General features: G+C 39.4%; 1 protein-coding gene across 1 annotated transcript; it reads left to right on the top strand.

The window, feature by feature from the left end:
- The first annotated feature begins 17480 nt into the window (after positions 1–17480).
- LOC125471209 lies at positions 17481–18455 on the top strand. The gene is made up of 2 exons (XM_048571412.1): positions 17481–17621; positions 17814–18455. The coding sequence occupies exons 1-2, from the start codon at positions 17481–17483 to the stop codon at positions 18453–18455; spliced, it is 783 nt and encodes a 260-aa protein (XP_048427369.1).
- The last annotated feature ends 2607 nt before the right edge of the window (positions 18456–21062 follow it).

Genomic DNA, 21062 nt, shown 5'->3' with positions numbered 1-21062 from the left:
ACAACCCGGTTCTACCGTGAGCTAAACAAATCACGACCATCTAATTTTTGCCTGCACACAAAGTCTGTTTCTAAGGTCTGCACCTTACAAAACCCATCATTCATTTACCAATTCAAGTTAGGGCATTTCTAAGGTGCAAACGAAGTGTGTGGACCATCTCTGCAGATAAGGATCTAACGGCTGAGAAAGGACGAGCTCATAAGTAAAACAGGGTTGGGACTCGGTGCATTTAGAAAATTTTAAATTTTTTTATTCAATTAGTATTTTTGTCTGAGGGAGGGAAACGTGGAGCAAGTAGGAAAGAGGGGTTGCCCGTTGCACGCGTTGAAGAAGGAAAGAAAGGGGAAGAGAGGCAGAGAGAAGGAGCTTGAGTTTGGAACAGTTTAGAGGTGAATTGAAGCTAGGTTGCAGCTGCGACCTGGTAATCCCATAACTTTAATTTTTGTTTCATAGTGGGTGTGTTTTTTACGGCAAGGGAAGGGTAAATTAAGGTTGTCTCCACCGGGAAAGAGGGGCCAAGAGAGGGAGATGTTGAAGGGTATGTGTGAGCGCTCGATTAATTACGAATTGAAGCTATGCTTGGATTGAAGTTGACATGGTTGGTTTATCCACAACCTCAGAAGAAACCTAGATTGTGAAGTTTAGTCTTTGAATAATTCCAGAAACTATGTTATAATGGTGGGTGGTTAGCAGTGGATTTGGTTGAAATCATGAAATTGGATTTTAGATATATATAGCTGTAAAAGTTAAGATGGTTTGTGATAAGTCGTGTTGTACTTGTGTAACTTTGTTGCCGGTAAACACTGAAGTATAATTCGATGGGGGATGAGTTACAAGTAAAAGAAATTGTTGTTGAAATAGAGGAAGTAGATGCAGGGGATGAATTAGGTGGAGGAAGGGTTGAATTTGTGGTACCAAGAGTAGACGAAGAGTTGAAACCCAAATTGAGAATGAAGTTTGATTCGTTAGATGAAGGGTATACCTTTTATAACAATTATACACTTCCAGCGGGGTTTAGGATTTAGGATCATAGTAGTAGAAAGTCCATTGATGGTTAATGTTGGTTAAGGAAAGAATTTGTTTGTCGCAAACAAGAGATGAAGAGGGAGGATGGTAATCCCAAACCTAATAAGAAAGGAAAAGGGGCAGATAGTAGAACTAAGTGCAAGGTGAAACTTGTTGAATAGGGGCAGTGGTTGTGAAAAGTTTATTCTAATGGTTTTCAATGAAGGACTCAACCACCCTATGTTTAGTGTGTCACACTTTCCTAGATCACACTCGAGTTTTGAAGGAAAAGAAGGTGATGATTGAACAATGCATGGAAGCCAATATTTCTATAAGTAAACAAGTGGTTTTGTTGGAGGTGCAAAGTGGAGGAAATGGAAATATTGGTTGCACCCCCAAGGATATGTATAACACCGAACCACAACTCTAAGCTCATCTAATTAGGCATGATGCGGAAATGTTGAAAGACCCTTTTAAGGATGAAAAAGAGAAAAACGATTCGCTTTATTTGAAGATGGTGCAACAAACTACCAACCACCTTTCATCGGTACTGCATTTGGCATATTATTAACAAGTTCAATGACAAGGGTTGAGTTGGTTGGAAAATAAAAAGGAAAGTATTTTAGAATTTGATTGAATTAGTGATTTTATATGATTTAATTAAAGTTTTGCTATGATTTGATTTGGTCTAGGTTTCCTTATCTTGTAGACAAAGGATTGTTTTGATTTATTTCCTAGTATTGCTCCTTTGTAATCTTGTAAATACCTTATGATCGAGGAGAATAAAGTATAGCAATAGTATTTGAGAATTGTGAGATTCTAGAGAATTCTAAATTTACCCTAAACCCTTTATTTTCAACTTGGTATCAGAGCAAAGTTCGATTCTTGGTTAAATTTTGCTGTTAGCACCTCCATGTGGGTGCACAAAGCTAATTTTCTTCATGCATCCACAGGCCATGTGTAACAACCCGTCTTTAACTTTACGATTTTATTAATGTTAAAAGAGTGAATTGAAGAAAATGCCCATAATGGCTAAATTGTTGACTTTCGTTGACCATCATTTTGTGACGCTTATGAGTTATTATGTTGCCGTATTCTTGATGTACTTGATGGTACAAACACATAGGCTCAAGTAGAATCAAAATCAAAGTTACAGTTAAAATTTTACGAAACACTGAATATCGAGGGCAAATTGGTAATTTCATGTTAGAGATATTCTGTGTTGTTTGGTGAGCCACGTGGGGCCCACACCCCACTCATGCCCTGTCCCGTATCCTCTTTTCTCCATACTTCTCGAACTCTCTCTATCATTTCAATCTTTTTTCCTTTTCTCATCACTCCTTCTCTTTTGCCACCTCACCTTACTCCCTTCTCTCTCAAACTCACCCTTCTCTCTCTACAGGCACTAAGAAGGTGCAATGGCACCACCACCACCACCACTTAACTTGCCGCTACCTTCACTTCTCCACTTAGGGAAACACTGGGAATCTGAGGCCACACCTTGGATAATCTGTCTTAGTTTTCGGCCTCCCTCGCTGCAAAGAAATGGTTAGGTCAAGGATCACTAGCCATTTTCCCCAGCACCATGTTTTCTTGCGAACTCTCGTGGCAGCTCGACCATGGTGAGCCCCGAAACCTTAGTTTCTCCTTATTTTGAAGTCTTGTTGCCGTTTATAATCTTACATAAGAGTTTGTAGGACGATCTAATACAGAAAACACATGGAAGAACATCCCCAGATTGTTTGGAAAACTCAAATCCATGACCACTAGGTCACTTTTAAATCATTTTTTCGGCCAACACTACCAAAACTTAGCCTCACTTTGGTATGGATTTGTTCCCTACATTTCTAGTTTCAAGTTGGTCCTTATATCATCGATTTTGGTTGAGATTTGAGTTCGTTTGGAGCTCTGAAAGTCGGCCATGCGAGCTGGAAATTTGCAACCTTCACGAGGAAGGTGAGTACCAGTGTACTTGTCGGCACTTGGGCACACATAAGGGAGCCACCGTGAGTGGCGTATGTTGCCCGTGGCTGCCAATTCAACGAGGTCTCTAGTTCAAATCCAAGTGATTCCTTTCCTTTTTCTTCTTTTCGTTCTGTTTTATTATTTGTTTATTTTAATTTATTTGTTTTGTTTATGCTTTCCCTTTCTTCTTGTTTATTTATTTTAGGCTTTCGTTTTATCTTTTACCGATTTTCTTTTTGTTATTCAGTTTGTTTTTATTTTCCTCACCTTGAGGACAATATGTGATTTAAGTTTGGGGGTGGGAAATAAGAAATTTTAGGTTTTCAATTTTTGTGTCAAGTTAACAATTTTTATTTTTTTTAAGTTATTATCCATAGAATATTTTAAACGTTAGAACAATGGACATGGTGAAAATTAATCCCACAGTAAAGTCTTTTCTATTTATCATTGTCTAGACACTAATTCATGAATTATACTTTGAAATTTGCACATCACATCAACATGGTTTGTGGGGAGTGAGATTGAAACACTTACTTTTAGTCTAAGTGTATTTTAATTTTTGTTCTAAGTAAAGTAAAGTAGTTATTGTTGTAAATAAAGTAATAATTGTTCCACCCAAGGCTTTGCCTAGTAACCGGGCCAGTCCTCCCTAATCAACAGTCATTCTCGCGTCAAACGGTATAGTCTTGGCATGGGGCAGGGTGGTTAGTTGGTTTCGTAGTCTTTTCAACTCGAGTTAATAAGTCCTTAGGGGTGTTCTAACCCTATGCCCTAAAGCCTTTATGGTTTGAGAGTCATTGACCTAAAGCTCGCTACATGGGTTGGATAGAAAGCTTAAGGGAACTGACATTGCACAACCACTACTGTTCCTAAAAAAAAAAAAAAAAAGTATATACAAAGTTAGTATGTGTGGAATAAAAATGACGAAAGGTAAGGGTTTTAGTCGAGTCTCCTTAGCTATGTTGGTTCACTTTACACCAAATGAAGTTCATGAATTCTTTTCTAATTGATTCTTATTGGCTTAGACTCTGTGGTGGGATTAGTTGGAACTATTGGAAAGATATTCTGAATTTTAACATGTTCTATGAATTGCAACTTGAAAATGAAAATTTTGTCTTAGTTGAGTTTTAATAAAGTTTCTAGTTTGTTAGTTTTTATTTTTGGTTTCTAGTTTTGTTTTGCTTGAGGACAAGCAAAAACCTAAGTTTGGGGATATTTGATGAGTCGATATTTTACTATATATTTTACCCTATTCTTAGTATTAATTTATTTGTTATTTTCGTAGAATTTTGATACTTTGATTTATATTCTTATTGTAGGACATTCGACTTTCTCTAGAGCAAAAGGTGATCAAACGGATGAATTTTGGAGTCATTCCAATTGGAGGACGTTTGTGTGCCTTTCAAGATGATTGTGTCAAAATTCCAGATTTTTCTACATAGCCGTTTGGCCGTGGTGATGAAATTAAGGTCCAGCGCGCAGCTTTCCTATATTGGCATTTCTGGACGTTTTGGGTAGTTTGGAGGTCAAAATGACATATTTTGAGGAAGATCTATTCGAGGATTCATAGGGGACGTCTCCAGCTTTCAAAAGAGACCTTTTGGGACCAAATCGGAGTTGATTTGGTTGGTCAAAAGTGTAATTATCTGAGAAGTCCGAATTTTAGTTCAAATAAGAAACCTTTTATTTTCTATTTTATTATTTTATTATGTTTTCCAGTTTTATTCTAAGACCTTTTAGGGTTTTATTTTGTAGTAGTTTAAATAAAATATTTAGCCATTAGGGTTAAGGAGGAGAAGAGTGGAGGAAACACACGCACTACTTTAGAGGGTTTTTGAAGTTTATTTTCAAGGTGTTTTTTATCTTTGTACTGGCCGACCCGGAATGTCCACTAGGACTCTAAATTAAGCTGTGCTGGCCGACACCTAGAAGGTGACGAAGCCATAAAGTACGGTGATATGGAAAATGTGATTAAATTTAAACCTAAAAGTGTCGAAGGACCAGAGTGCACTGCAAGCGAGAACGAGCCCGTTTCACACGCAACGTCAGAGCATAAGTAAAGTACAGTAGTGTGGGTAAGGATCATACCCTTAGAGGTAGCCCCTTATACTGAGATTCACCATAAATCCTCATCGATACGGTCTTTCAACAGCTAAAACCTAGAGGGGTGCAAAAACAAAGGTGAGTGGGCCTGAAAATAAAGTTTTTAATAAAAACCTTTTTGAAAACATTATAACCCTTCACCGTAAAACCCGTATAATTTTCCAAAAATAATAATACATACATATATAGCAATCATGCTCGAGAGTAGTGAAAACCAAGTATATGCCATGTCAAGTATCTCAACAATGAAATAAGCAAGCCAGGTGAAATAAATCAATGTAAAATGATATGCCAGCCAGAGTTGCCTAATGTGACTTTACGACTCTAAACCTGCACACGAGTCAGAACCACCAAATGTGGTCTGTATAATAGGCTAGGTGTAAATAAATACGCTCAAATGCTACTATCACATGAAGGCTGTGTGAAGTATCGCAAGTCACCTATAAGTTGGAACCACCTAATGTGGTTTGTACGACAGGCTGGCACTTGCCTTAGATCCAAGGTAACCATACGGTGCGGGAGGTGAACGAAGGTTGGCCCTGACCTCGGGCGAGCACTAGCATTGGGGTGTAGGATAATGAGTACTGATGCGAGATTTATGCGCACACAAATTAAACCCTCTTTTTTTCAATTGTAGTGAAGTGTATAAGTAGGGATCGTTCTGGACCGGGGATTAGGAGGGATTGTTAATCACTTGGATTTGACTTAAAAACGTAAAAACACAATATAAAACACTATTTAATGCTCGAAGAAAGCAAAACTAAAAATAAGAAAGATTAAGACTAAGACTTCAACGAAATAGGGGGGAATTGGATTTGGACGAATTTAAACTAAAATGGATACTTGGAAACAAAACAAATTGTAATTATGGATTTGACGGAAATGAATGGATGGGAAGCTAGCTAAGGGGTTCATCTCTATACATGTTATACTTGCATACAAAACGATTTCTAATTGCTTTTCAATAAACCATGAATTCTCAACACCCCGGGTTAATTAGGTCCGCTTAAATTAACCATCAAGTTTTCCTTAAGTTAATGAATTGGATGATTGCATACGACAACCCAAAGCATTCCTCACAAGTTCCCTACATGAATTGCATAATAGAGATACAAGCAAGAATCATTAAGCAACATGAAAACTATAAGTGTTGACGAGGCATTCGTTACTATGATTGCATGAAACTTATGCCAAGAATTTGTTTAACGCGATTGTTTATAAGCAACCTCCACTACTTGTGAATATAAGTTCATAACTATTACGTGAAACTCACTTATATTCTAGCGTCATATTCATGCATGAAAATTAAGCGTTCATTCTTAATAAACATACATAAATAGGATATCAATCAAATAGTTAAAAAAATTGAATTCACAACTTATGAAACGTAATTAGAAGTAATCAAATCATATTGCAAGCATAAACATATATTTCGAATCACCCCCTAGCTAAGGGGGGTTTAGTTCCTCATACTTACAAAACAAAGAGAATTGAAATTAAACATTGAAATCAAAGAAACACCTAAACATTCCAACAACTCAAACTTGAATTGTATGAACGTTTAGGCACTCTTCTCTTCCTCGTTGTTGTAGCACAAGGTCTAAGGATAGGTTGTGTGATGGTGTGAAGTGTTTTGGAGGGATGGGAAGTGGTTGGATAGTGGCTGCAATGGAGGAGAAAAACTGCACAGAAATGGAAGGATATGCACGGCAAGGGATATGTGTTTGTGTTGTGTGTTGTGTTGTGAATGGAATGATCCATGAATGAATGAATGCAAGGGTATTTATAGGAGTAATGGAGGGAACATGACAGCTAGGAGGTGGGTGGAAATGTGGCTGCATGTTTGGTGAATGATTATGAATGAATGCATGTGACTTGGCTAGGTTGGAAAGCTGGAAATCTGAAAATGCAAATGGGAATGCTGAAATGCAAAGGTGGCCACGGTTTTGAGTGTGTTTTGTGTTGGAAATGCATGTGAATGCATGTGAATGTTGTTTGTGTGAAGTGTGTGTGGGTTAAAGAGTGAATGGTGGCTGAAATAATGATGGAAAATAGCTAGGAGAAGTATGGAATGCATGTGAAATGTAAAGGGAAAAGCTGGAAATGCTAAAGGAGTGTGATAGGAGCATATTCATGCGACTTAATTAGCTTGTTCTCGTGCATTTATGTTGTGTTTATTTAGCTATTTTAGTGTTTAAGGCCACTTTTGTGTATTTTCAGATTATAAGGCCAAAGTGTGCAAGAAGATGCAAATTGGAGTCTTTTGGAGCGAAAGAGGAACGAATGAGTTGAAGACTTGAAGAAACGACGAAATCCTACTCCAACGATGAATTCTTACCAAAACGAGGAATCCTGCTCAAACAAGGTTTTCTATTTTAGGAAAGTTAACCCTAAGTTTCCCGTTTTGGTAACCTTTCCTAATCTTAAACGTCCGTATTTTCTAGCCACTTTGAAGTCCTTGTAGGCGCTTTAGGACACAAAACGAAGGCCCTAGCCCAAATTCTAGCCTAAGCCGTGCCTTTCCCTTTCTTTTCCTTCCCTTGCCGTGCAAGGGGGGGGCATTTGTGTCCAATATCATTCACTTAAACCCTAACCCTAATCACCCTAATTATAATCTCAACCGTACCCTTTTAGTTGGACCCTAGCCGACCTAATTCATTGCATGCATTCATATTTCCCCTAACAGCCGCACTTCCCTTATTCTCCCCCATCAATCCGTGCAACCATTCTTTCCCTAGTTAATTCACAAAAATCTGCATTCATCATTCACCCTAATAAGGCCGTGATTTTTCCACCCTAATGATCAGCCACCATAGCATCCAATATCCCATTATTCATTAACAAGCCGTGGCCCCCCCCATCAATTTTGCACCCTAATTATCCACCAAACAGCCGCAGCATCACTTCCACTTTTTCCTCCATCTCACGCAGCCACCATATCCCATTCCTTTGTCTTTTAGCCGCATAAATCATTCCAGCAGCCCCCCAAAAACCAAGCCACCATTATTCTCACCAAAACCCGTGCAAAAACCATCCAGCCGCCACCATCTACATTTTGATTCCACACTTTTTCCATAACAGCCGCAGCAAGCCTTTCATTCCACCATTCTCCCATATTTTATTTTAGTCCAGCCGTGCAGCCAATATATCCCATAATTCCCCATTTAATCCGAGCACCATATCCCATAATTTTTCATAACAGCCGCAACACCCTAATTAAATTCATTCCAGCCGCAGCCTATCTCCACCACTTTCCACCACCATACAAACCTTCACACACCACCCCATAGCCTTGCCGCACCACCAATCCTCCCTAAATCCATCCCCAACCCAAAATAACATCCAAATCATCCATTTAACCTCACTGCCGCAGCAAGGAGAAGAGGAAAGAGGACTTAGACGCGCAGAAATTCAAGTGGATTCGTTGGGCGTTCTAGGTGTAATCCATCCTTTGTTCTTTATGTTTAAATTCAATTTTATTTTTCTTGTTGTGAACATGAGAGGCTAAATCCCCCTAGTTAGCTAGGGGGTGATTCGAAACCATGTGTATGCTTGCAATATGAATTGATTATTTTTGGTTGGAATTTCATGAATGGTGAATTCAATTTGTTTAACTGCTTGTTCGATAACTTATTTATGTATGTTGATTGAGAGTGCACGCTTAATTTTCATGCATGAATATGATGCTAGAGTATAAGTGAATTTCACCTAATAGTTATGAACTTATATTCACAAGTAGTGGAGGTTGCTTATAAACAATCGTGTTAAATGAATTCTTGGCACTAGTTTCATGCTCATCATAGTAACGAATGCCTCGTCAACACTTATAGTTTTCATGATGCTTAATGATCTTTGATTGTATCTTTATTGTGCTTTTCACGTAAAGGACTTTTGGAGAATGTTTTGAATTGCGTTGCGCTACCCCATCCAATTCATTAACTTAAGGAGAACTTGACGGTTAATTTAAGCGGACCTAATTAACCCGGAGTGTTGAGTTTCATAATTCATCGAAAGACCAACTGAAAATCAAAGTGTATGCAAGTGTGACATGTGTGGAGAAGAACCTTCTAGCTAGCATTCATTCCATATTTCATCACATTCATATTTACATTCTGCCTTTAAATTACAATCGTTGCATTTAGTTTAATTTCGTCAAAACCTCAATCCCCCTTTACTTTAGTGTCCAATTTAGTTAGAAAGTGTCTTAGTTTGTGTTTATAAGCGTTTTGTATTCTTTGAGTTTTTTTATTTGTTTTAGTGTTTTATTGTTTAGTTTTGCATTCTTTGAGTCTAGTTTAGTGTTTTTAACGTTTGTTTTACGTTTTTGAGTCAGTGTCCAAGTGATTTTGCAATCCCTCCTAATCCCCGGTTAAGAACGATCCCTACTTATTCATATACTACAATTGTCACAAGAGGGTTTTAATTTGTGTGCTTACTTAGTTAGCATCAAATTTTTGGCGCCGCAGCCAAGGATTGGTTGTACGATTTAGCTCCCGGAACCGTCACATCGTGGGAGAGCATGAAGAGGGCCTTTCTGGAGAAGTTTTTCCCAACTTCTCGAATCATCCTTTTACGAAAAAGGATAAGTGGTATACAGCAAGAAGATGGTGAGTCTTTTCCTACGTATTACGAACGTTTTAAATCTCTTGTTGCTTCTTGTCCACAGCACCAGATGAAGGAGGAGTTGCTTCTGCAATACTTCTACGAGGGGCTCCTGCCAATTGAACGACAAATGCTTGACGCATCGGCGGGTGGAGCATTGGTGGACAAGACACCCATGGCGGCCAAGGTCTTGATCGCGAACCGAGCGTTAAACGCTCAACAATATGAGGGAGTAGGCCAAAGAGGACCCCCACGGCAGCAAGTGCATGAGGTAAGTTCCACCCCCGATATTCATTCCCAGTTAGCTAATCTTACGTCCATTGTGTCTCAGATGGCTGAAGGCATGAGGATGCAAGGACCGGTTGTATGCGGGGTGTGTTCGATCCAAGGACATGCTTCTGATAAGTGCCCGCAACTCATAGAAAATGGTGGATGGGAAAGCGCCAACGCGATTGGATTTCAGGGTCAAAACCAACCAAGGAACGACCCGTACTCGAACACTTACAATCCGGGTTGGAGAGACCACCCAAACTTCAAATGGAGAGAGCCCCAACAACCACCACAACAAGGGGGCTTTAGGCAACAACCTCCGGGCTTCTTCACCAAGCCATTCGCACCCACACAAGCACCTCCACAATCTGCCCAAACAAGTTCAGGTAACTCTTTAGACAATGATACACTTATTAAGATACTAACTAAGTTGTCTAATGGGCAGGAAGATCAAGCGAAGGCTATGCAAAACCAAGATAAGAGGGTGGATCAACTTGAGAAACAAATTGGGCAGATTGCCGAGTTTGTAGGTAAGTTTCGAGATCCCGGACAACTCCCTAGTTCCACCATTCCAAATCCGAAGGGAGGTTTCGAATCAGCTAAAGCAATCACCCTAAGAAGTGGTAAGGAAGTTGGGGCAGGTCCTACATCAAAAACAGGTCATAACGAGGATGAAAAGCTACAACATGAAGAGGAGGAAGTAAGCAAGCCCACGGCAAGGGTACAAACACCCTTGCCGCAACTACCAAGGGACATTAATGCACCCAACTCATCTCATTCGGCCACCAAAGGTAAGTTGGGGTCAAAATTGATTAATTCTAACTTTGTTCCACCCAATGTTCCTTTTCCTAGCAGATTTTTGCAATCCACGAAAGAAGAGGAGGAAAAAGATGTTCTAGAGACATTTAGAAAAGTTCAAGTCAACATACCCCTTTTGGATGCAATCAAGCAAATCCCGAAGTATGCGAAGTTCTTGAAAAAGCTTTGCACAACAAGGAAACGGATTCAAGAAAAAGAGGTGGTTCATGTAAGTGAGAATGTCTCTGCCATCTTGCAACGCAAACTACCTCCCAAATGCAAAGATCCAGGTAGTTTCACTATCCCTTGTGTAATTGGAAATACAAAGTTCGAACATGCCATGCTAGATTTAGGTGCTTCAATTAATGTCATGCCATATTCTGTTTATGCATCTATGAATCTAGGAGAGCTTAAAAAGGATGGTGTTATTATTCAACTAGCCGATCGATCTAATGCTTATCCGAAAGGAGTTTTGGAGGATGTTTTGGTGCAGGTAGACCATTTGATTTTTCCTGCAGATTTCTATGTGCTTGACATGGAAGATTCGGCACACTCTCCATCATCACCACTCTTACTTGGACGACCTTTCATGAAAACAGCTCAAACCAAGATTGATGTGGCCAAGGGAGCAGTCACTATGGCCTTTGGTGGTGATATGATTAACTTTAAGATTCCTGAATCGATTGAGACTACTAATGATGTTCGTTCTTGTTGTGCCATTAATGTAATTGAACACATAGGGACAGAGTGTTCAACAAAGATCAAGAAGGATGTTTCTCGAACTACCACCGAGAAGGAACTTGGAGTAGAGAACAAGGAGTGCACGGCTCGAATCTTGAAAGGACCACAATTGGCCATGAGCAACCCTTGTGCATCCGTCCATTGTGCTACCACTTCTTTGCCGAACAAAGGTAAGCCAACTATTCCAAATTTGATTCCCATTTCAACTAATAGGTTGTTACCTCGTGTGGTGCAGGTACCGAATCGAATTAAACGTCGTGGGAGAATTCGTGTTGATGTAGAAAAGAAAAACACGACAATAAGAAAGGATCATTATCCCACTCCATTCAAGGACCCAAAGCATGAAGTGGTTCGTCGGACAGATTGTAGTTGCACCCCTCGATGCCGTGGGGTTCCATAAACCTTCAAGGGAGCATCGTCCGGCTGGAAGACGTTAAAGCAAGCGCTTCGTGGGAGGCAACCCATGCAATCAACAAAGGAAGAACTTGGGAATCGCTCCACACTCAGATTTGCGTCCCTAAACCCTTTCCTTTGTTGCTTACTTTATGTTTTGTGTAATTTTTTTTTTTAATTGTGTTTAAAACATTGAGGACAATGTTTAGTTTAAGTGTGGGGGGGGGGTAACATTCTGTTTTGAGATATTTGTGCATGAAAATCGTAGGGTATTACCACCTAACATGTCTAAACTTGTTCTTTGTTGTTTTTATGTGTTTTTAAGCTATTTTAGAGTGTTTTAGAGTGTGTTGTCTTAAAAATCCGAAAATACCATAAAAATTTGAAAAAATTGTTTTGAAAAACCCAAAAAGAGTTGTTTTTGTGTGTTTGTTTGTGTCGTAGGTCACCTTCCAACACAATGATGAGGATTTGGTTTTTAATTGCATGATGGTTAAAGAAAGTTACAAACATAGATGGACGTTTGATATACTCTTTGGTTTATGCTTGGTTGTAGTTATAGTTTACGAATTCACATGTAATCACAAAAGAAAAAAATCAGTTTTTGTAACATGCTTGAAGGAAGGAACTTAAACAAACGCTACATCCCTGTGAGACTTGAGCCTAAACGTTATTTGGAGAGTTATAATCTTTGCATCATTGTTTTCTAAGTCGTTGCATGATCTCATTATTCATTGCTTGGTTACTACTTAGAAGGCGTTTCATCACTTAGTTCCAAATGCTAGAACTCATGCCCATTTCATTCAAAGCATGTCATTGATTTGCATACCACATATTCAAGATGAAGTTGTGTAGTGACCACCACCATAGCCAAATTGCCATATTTCCCTTTTCATTTGTTTTGTAGGATTTAACCCTGTTGAGCCTTGTTTAGCCTACTTTCTTTGTTAACCCGCATTATCCTCACCTAGCCTAGATTAGGACCATCCTTACCCTTGTTCTTGAAGCATAGTAAGCAATGAATTCCTTTTGATTAATGTGTTGCAGGAAATAAGTGTGGGGGAAAGAGTATTTATGTGAGTTTTTGTGCCATAGGCACGGTTAGAAAAAAAAAAAGAAGAAAAGAAAAAAAAGGATGAAAAAAAAAAAAATGAAAAAAAAAAGTGAAAAAGAGTTCCAAAGTATTGGTTGTTGAAGTAAGGGCCCAAAACAATGAATTAGGCCCTAAGAGTTGTTTGAATCTCCCCTGTTTGTCTAAAAGTTGATTTCTGCATTCTAAGGGAATTCTAGGTCTTAATTTCATTACTCTATTTACTATTGCTTAAAGAACTTTTGTTTATCCCTACCTTTTCTTGTTAGCCAATACCCCAAGCCCCGTTACAACCCTTGACTTCTATCTTGAGTGTTGTGCATTTCAATTGTGGAGTTTGAATTTGGTATGAGCATATGGTGTCACTGGTTCTCGCATCTAAGTAGTAGCATTCCATTCATGAGATCATATCTAAACACATTTAATTACTCCAGAAATTGCTTTCTTTGTATAACGTATGTGAGTACTAGTCTTTCATGTTTACATCAATCTTCTCACATATAACTAGTGTAGGGTGTGTAGTCAGAAAATTTGAGTGAAAATTGAGTGCATAACGAGTGAGGAATTGAGGGAATTCTCTAAGGCATGTTACTACATTCAAAATGTGTTTTATTTGATTAAATGCGAACTAGTGAATGGTGACTATGATTAAGTATGTGCTTAAGGGGAAGTAAGACTAAAAGTTATGTGCGTAATGATTTTTGACATGTCATGTTCATTGGAAATCCCTGAGGCAAACGTTGGAAGGTTTAGGTTATGTTTTGTTTGTTTTGTTTCGTATTGTTTACTTTAGTTGTTTTGTTTTGCTCGAGGACTAGCAAAAGTTAAGTGTGGGGGAGAGTGCACGGCATTGAGTTGTTTTGTGTTAGTTTTGGGGTTGTGATGCATGTGTTGAATGATGGAAAGGGACATGTGGGGTGTATATGTAAAGGGAATGCAAAGTGAATGAATAATGAATGCATGTGCACTGTTTTTGGGAGAAAGGTGGCTGAATGTGCATGTGAATTAGGTTGTGAAAACATGTGGAATGTGGCTTGAATTGATGAGTAATGCACGGCATTGTTGTTGGTTCTTTGGTGATGAATGCAATGATGAAATGGATGGGAGTGCATGTGGATTAGGTGGTGTAATGATGAAGTGGGAAGTGGAAGAATGTGGTTGGAAATAGGAGAGGGAAGGCACGGCACAAAGGGTGAATGTGTGTGTGAATGGTGGTGAAAATGCATGTGATGAAGAATGAATAAAGAAATGCATGTAGGGTTAGCTAGGTTGGCTTTGTTTGGATGCATGTGTTGGCTCAATTATATTGTTGGGAAGGCATGTGGATTAGGTAGAATGTAGGTGGGTTATAATGATGAATGCATGTGTTTGCAAGGAGGAAAGGTGCAGAAAATGGAAACACATTGCACGGCAATGTGTTTTGGGTGCATGTGTGTGAATGTTTTGCTTAATGATTAAGGGGGAAAGCTTGGAAAGCATGTGGCTAGGTAATGTGAGTGAATGATGTGCATGTGTGTGAATGCATGTGGAATTAAGAAGAGTATGGAAGTGAATAAATCATAATAGGGCTAGTTTAAAGGGCTAGGGTTTAAGTACATAGAATGGGCCTAAAATAGGTTGGTTTGCATGGCATAATATGTTTGATTGGGCTAGAGGTTTTCCATGGCTCAAAGGATTTGTTTGATTGGGCTAGGCCCTTTGTTTGATGTCCCCAAAGAGCATACAAGGCTTCAATTTCATCCATCCTCTTTGCTCCATGATTAAGCTATCCAATCCATGCCCAAAAATGCTCCAAATAGCCTCAAAATGCACTTTCTTGCTCCCTAAGCCCTTAGAACCTGAAAACACACAAAAGAAGCATAAAGGACTAAAATAACTAGAGAAACATAACGTAAACGTACGAGAACAAGCCATTTAAGTCGCATGAATATGCTCCTATCAAGTGCCAAATGCATCCAGGCTTAACCATATACATCACAACCACTAACATCATAATGTACTCACCTGTAGCTTACCTGGGCTCCTCAACATCGTGTAATAATAACTACAACAATGCATATACTAAAATAAAACATAAGTATGACATGGAATTTCAATCACATTTCATTTAAAACAATTTCTGGGAAAAGCGTAAAGTATACATATGTGTGTGTGTGTGTATATATATATATATATATATATAGAAAACCAAAAGCCCACTCACCTGGAGTCCGCGCTACAACTCCCGTATATACCTATATACTAGAGATTTTTCCCAAAAAATAGATTTAAATGAAATTATATTTAGAAATGCCATGCATATTGATTTATACGTAGATCATCATTGAATTAATATAGTATGCATAAATGTGATTTGACGATGTGCACGCTCAAGTACGTACCAGGTTAGTTGTAGATTGTTTATGAAAATTGATGATTATGTGACATGTGTTGAGAGCTCATAAACCTGCACCTTGGTGGTAGTGATCCCGCCCTAGTTAGGGCATATTCCTTCACGTGATGTTCACCTCCCACGCCATACACTCACCTTGGATCCAAGTTAAGAGCACAGTCCTACTGTACAGACCACTATAGGTGGTTCTAACTCGTAGGTGACCCGCGATTATTCACACAGTCTTCACGTAATCGTAGCACTTGAGCGTATTTATTTACACCTAGTCATGTCGTACAGACCACTTTAGGTAGTTCCAACTCGTGTGCAGGTATATTTGTATATTTGTTAAGATGTGGATTTGAGTCGTACAGGTCATATTAGGTGACTCCGGCTAGATGGATGAGCTCTAGATTCAGCCGTACAGGTCATATTAGGTGACTCCGGCTGATATCATTTTGCATTGATTTATATCACCTGGCTTACATATTTTTATGCTGAGATATCCGACATGGCATATATATGAGGATTTTGCTATTTTGAGCATGGTTGTGGTATAGTTATGTATTCTATTTTCTGGAAAATTGTACAAGTTTTACGACAAGGGGTTACTATCTTTGATAATTGAAATGGTTTTGAAAAGCTTTGTTTTTGCCCACTCACACTTTCTGTTTTGCGCCCCTCCAGGTTCTAGTTAGGAGTGTTTTTTGGTGGCTTGCGAGGAATCCACGGCAACTCTTACAAATTATCACCATTGTATGGTCATCTTTGTGTGTTGTATAATTAGTATTCGTCTTGCTGGACTGCACTTAGGCTACTTATGCTCTGGTTGTAAATTCACACTTAGTTTCATTTTGCACTTATTCTTATCTAGTGCTATAGTTAGTTTGGCTTTTTATTTATTCGCATTTCTTATATTAATATTGCTTCCGCACTGTGCACATGGCTACGCCACCCTCACGTGACAGCCAGCCCACCTTGATTTCGGTCGGGGTGTGTCAGTTTGGTATCAGAGCCTAGGTTTGGCAGTCCTGCATATTTTGTGAATATTCTAATTATTTTGGTGTCTTTTATCAGAACTATGCCGCCTCGTAGAGAGCCACGTCGTCCAGCTAAGCCTAGTTTCCCCGATATAGCTCAGTTAGGGGAAGCTATAGCCAATGCGATTCAGTCTTCGCTTTGCCCTCCTCAAAGAACTCCCCTAGAGACTATGTATAACTTGAAGTTGGATAAGTTTAAGGGTAATGAACGACATGAAGGAGTAGAGCGGTGGCTCGATCATCTTGGAAAGACTTTCCAAGTGATGCAAAGTTAAGGGAATCTTCCTCTTGAAAGGTGGGTCGAGACGACTACATGGTTCTTAGGTAAAGAACCAGCGTCCGAGTGGAGATAGAAGGCTTATCAGTTGACCCTAGAGGAAATTACTGACTGGGAAGTGTTTAAACAGTTGTTTCAAAAAAGGTTTATTCTTCTTGAGTATATTGACCGCAAGAAGCAAGAATTTACTCAATTGAGACAGGAGAAGACGACGGCGAATGAGTATTACAAGAAATTCACTGACTTGTCTCATTATCATCCGGATGTTGCTGCTAATCCAGTTGAGATGCTCCGTCGTTTCAGATTGGGTACTAAGAAGAAGTGGCGTTCTATGACGACCATTACTCATTGTGCTTCTTACCAGGAGTTCTATAAGATTTTGTTGAGGATTGAGGATTCAAAGAATATGGCTAGTGAGAGTGAAGACGAAGAAGAAAAAGACGGCAATCAGAAGAGAGATGATAAAGGTCAAGGTCAATCATCTCAAGGACCTCGCAAGACTCAGAGCTTTAAGCGAAGTGGAGCTAGTTCTAGTTCTTCCAGCGGGGGTTTTAGTGCCACTGGTCAGAGAAGAGGTGGTAGATTTTCTAAGGGTCCTAGATTCCAGAGACAGGGGGTGCTAGTAGAGGAAGTGCTTCATTGTGCTGCAGATGTAATAACAGACATTTTGGGGAGTGTAAGAGAGGCAGCAATGGATGTTTTACTTGTGGTCAAATGGGGCATAGAGCTATAAATTGTCCTCAAAATCTGCAAAGGCCCCAGCAGCCTTCCTTACCACCACCAGCGCTGATCCAGCAAGTTCCAGAGTTCAGTAGTTATGGTCAGATGGGTCATGGTGGTGCTTACCATTATCAGGGTGACGCCACTCCTTATGCTTCATCCCAGTATCAGTATTCCCAGGATCCTTATTATCAAAGTGGGTATCCTCAGTATTTTGTAGGCTATAAGCTGTATCTTTCCATTCCAGTTGGTGGATCTCAGTAGTACCAAGGAGGACAGCCTCAGCAAGTAGGGATTACTTCCAGTAGTGCAGGATCTTCGAGGCAACCTGGTTAGCCAAATCAAGGCCGTGGTGTGCAGGGGCTAAATAATCAAGCTAGTTAAGGTCGTGGGGGACAACAACAAGCCCAGGGACGTATTAACAATATCTCTCTGCAGGATGCTCAGAATCATCTGAACTTGATCATGGGTACGTTAAACATTCTTGGTCACTTTGCTAGAGTTTTAATTGATTGTGGTGCTACGCATTATGTCATTTCTCATACGTTTGCTCAAGTGACGCAACCTCATCCTACACGTCTAGGGTATGATTTAGAGTTTGCTATGCCTAAAAGGGAGAGGTGTTATGTTGATTGTGTTTATCCAAGATGTCCAGTGATGGTAGAGGATATAGTTATGCCAGCTAACCTTATCTCATTAGATATTGTTGATTTTGATGTGATTTTGGGCACATATTGGTTGCATTATAATCAAGCCAATATAGATTGCTATGGGAAAACAGTTACTTTCCATCGTCCTGGATTACCTGAGGTTACTTTTGTGGGTGAGCAAAGTAGGGTAAGGCATGGTGTTATTTCTGCCATAAGAGCTAAAAAGTTGTTAGAGAAAGGTTGTCAAGGATATTTGGCTCATGTGGTGCTGAATGATAATGTTCCTAACAGTGTAGAGGATGTGCGAGTAGTCAGGCATTTTTCTTATGTATTCCCTGATGATTTACCTGGATTGCCGCCAGACCGAGATGTGGAGTTCATTATTGATTTTCTTCCAGGTACAGACCCTATATCTTTAACTCCTTATTGAATGGCTTCTGTTGAATTAAGGGAATTGAAGATTCAGTTGCAAGAATTAGTTGTTAAAGGTTTTATTCGGCCTAGTACTTCACCCTGGGGAGCTCCAATGTTATTTGTGAGGAAGAAAGATGGAACTTTGACACTATGCATTGATTATAGGCAATTAAATCGGGTAACAATTAAAAACCGTTATCCATTACCTTGTATAAATGATTTATTTGAGGTCTAGTTACTATCAGGTAAAGATTAAAAGTGAGGATGTTCCTAAGACGGCTTTTAGGACTTGATATGGTCATTATGAGTTTCTTGTGATGCCATTCGGATTAACTAATGCACCTGCAACTTTTATGGATTTGATGAATAGAGTATTCCAACCATATTTAGACAGGTTGTCATTGTTTTTATTGACGATATTCTGGTATACTCTAAGTCTAAATCAAAGCATGTTCGACATCTCACTTTGGTGTTGAAAAGATTGAGGGAACACCAATTGTATGCTAAGTTTAGCAAATGGCAATTTTGGTTAGATCAAGTGGCATTTTTGAGACATGTTATATCCGCCCAAGGTATTCTGGTGGACCTTCAAAAGGTAGCAGCCGTTGAGAATTGGAAGCAGCCACGAACCGTCACGGAGGTACGGAGTTTCCTTGGTCTACCAGGTTATTATCAACGGTTTGTTAAAGATTTTTCAATTATTGCATTACCACTAACGAGATTGGCAAGGAAAGATGTTAAATTTGAGTGGGACGATAATTGTGAGTAGAGCTTCCAGCAGTTGAAGTATTGTCTCACTCATTCACCTGTTTTGGCGCTCCCAGATGATAGTGGTAATTTCGAGATCTACAGTGACGCTTCCTTGAACGGTCTGGGTTGTGTGTTGATGCAGCATGGTAGGGTGATTGCTTATGCTTCACGACAATTAAAGCCTCATGAGATGAATTATGCTACTCATGATCTGGAATTAGCAGCCATTATCTTTGCTTTGAAGATTTGGAGACATTATCTTTATGGTGAAAAATGTAAGATTTATACGGATCATAAAAGTCTCCAATATCATTTTACCCAGAGGGATCTTAATCTTTGGCAGCGAAGGTGGATTAAGTTGCTAAGTGATTATGATTGCATGATTGAGTATCACCCTGGTCGTGCAAATGTGGTGGTTGATGCACTTAGTAGGAAGACTCAAGTTAGACTTAATGCTTTGTATGCTTGTCATGTTCCTCTTCTTGCTGATTTAAGGTCCACTGGAGTGAAGTTAGGGGTGGAAGCTCGAGAAGAAGCTTTGCTTGCTAATTTCTAAGTTAGACCAATTTTAATTGATCGTGTGCTCAAGGCTCAGATGAATGATGAAGAAATCCAGGAGTTAATTGAAGCAAGAAGTCAAGGGAAAAAGAAAGATCTTAGAGTTTGGGAGACTGATGGCATGCTTATGCAGGAGAACAGAATGTACTTGCCAAATAATACGGAATTAAAGAAAGAAATTTTGGATGAAGCGCACTGTTCGGCTCATGCAATGCATCCTGGAGGTACTAAAATGTATCATACCATTCGACCATTTTATTATTGGCTGGGTATGAAAAGAGAAATTGCTGAGTATGTGAGTAGGTGTGCCATTTGTCAGCAAGTTAAAGCTAAAAGGAAGAAGCCTTTTGGGTTGATGCAACCACTTCCTATTCCATAGTGGAAATGGGAAAACATTACTATGGATTTTGTGTACAAGCTTCCTCATACACATAATGGTTATGATGGCATTTGGATGATAGTTGATCGGCTCACTAAGTCAGCACATTTTATTCTAGTGAGGGAGAAGTATTCTTTAAGACGATTAGCTGAATTATTTATATTGAAGATTGTGAAGTATCATGGAGTTCCAGTTAGTATTGTCTCGGATCATGATCCCAGGTTTACTTCTATGTTTTGGGTAGCATTCCAGGAAGTTCTTGGTTTGAGGTTACTTTACAGTACAACATATCATCCTTAGATAGATGGAAAATTAGATAATACTATTCAGACGTTAGAGGATATGCTGAGATCTTCAGCTTTACAATTTGGTGACGCTTGGCATAAGCGATTGGATTTGATGGAATTTTCCTATAACAATAGTTTTCATTCAAGTATTGGTATGGCACTATTTGAGGCACTTTATGGCAGGTCTTGTCGTACACCTTTGTGTTGGTCAGAGGTTGGTGAGAGAGTTTTGGTGGGCCCTTAGTGGTGGAGACTACTCAGAAAATTCAGGTGATTAAATCTAACCTGAAAGCGGCCCATGATCGACAGAAGAGCTTAGCAGATAAACATGCCACTAACAGGCTGTATAAAATGGGTGATTGTGTATTTTTAAAGCTTTCACCGTGGAGAGGTGTGGTACGGTTTGGGAAGAAAGGTAAGCTAAGTCCTAGGTACATCGGACTGTATGTGATCACCAAGAGAGTCGGTGAACTTGCTTACAGGCTTGAGTTGCCTCCAGAGTTGTCTAAAGTGCATGATGTGTTCCATGTTTCCATGCTTCGTCATTATGTTTCAAATCCGTCACATGTGATACCTCCTCAACCTTTGGAAATTAATCCAGATTTGACTTATGATGAGGAGCCAGTGACTATTCTGGATTGGAAAGATA

Source organism: the organism of the source record quoted next, unplaced genomic scaffold (genome assembly GCF_019419815.1).
Source record: "Pyrus x bretschneideri cultivar Hongxiangsu unplaced genomic scaffold, Pyrus_bretschneideri_v1 Contig105, whole genome shotgun sequence".
Lineage (NCBI taxonomy): Eukaryota > Viridiplantae > Streptophyta > Magnoliopsida > Rosales > Rosaceae > Pyrus > Pyrus x bretschneideri.
This window is presented reverse-complemented; position numbering and strand designations above follow the sequence as displayed.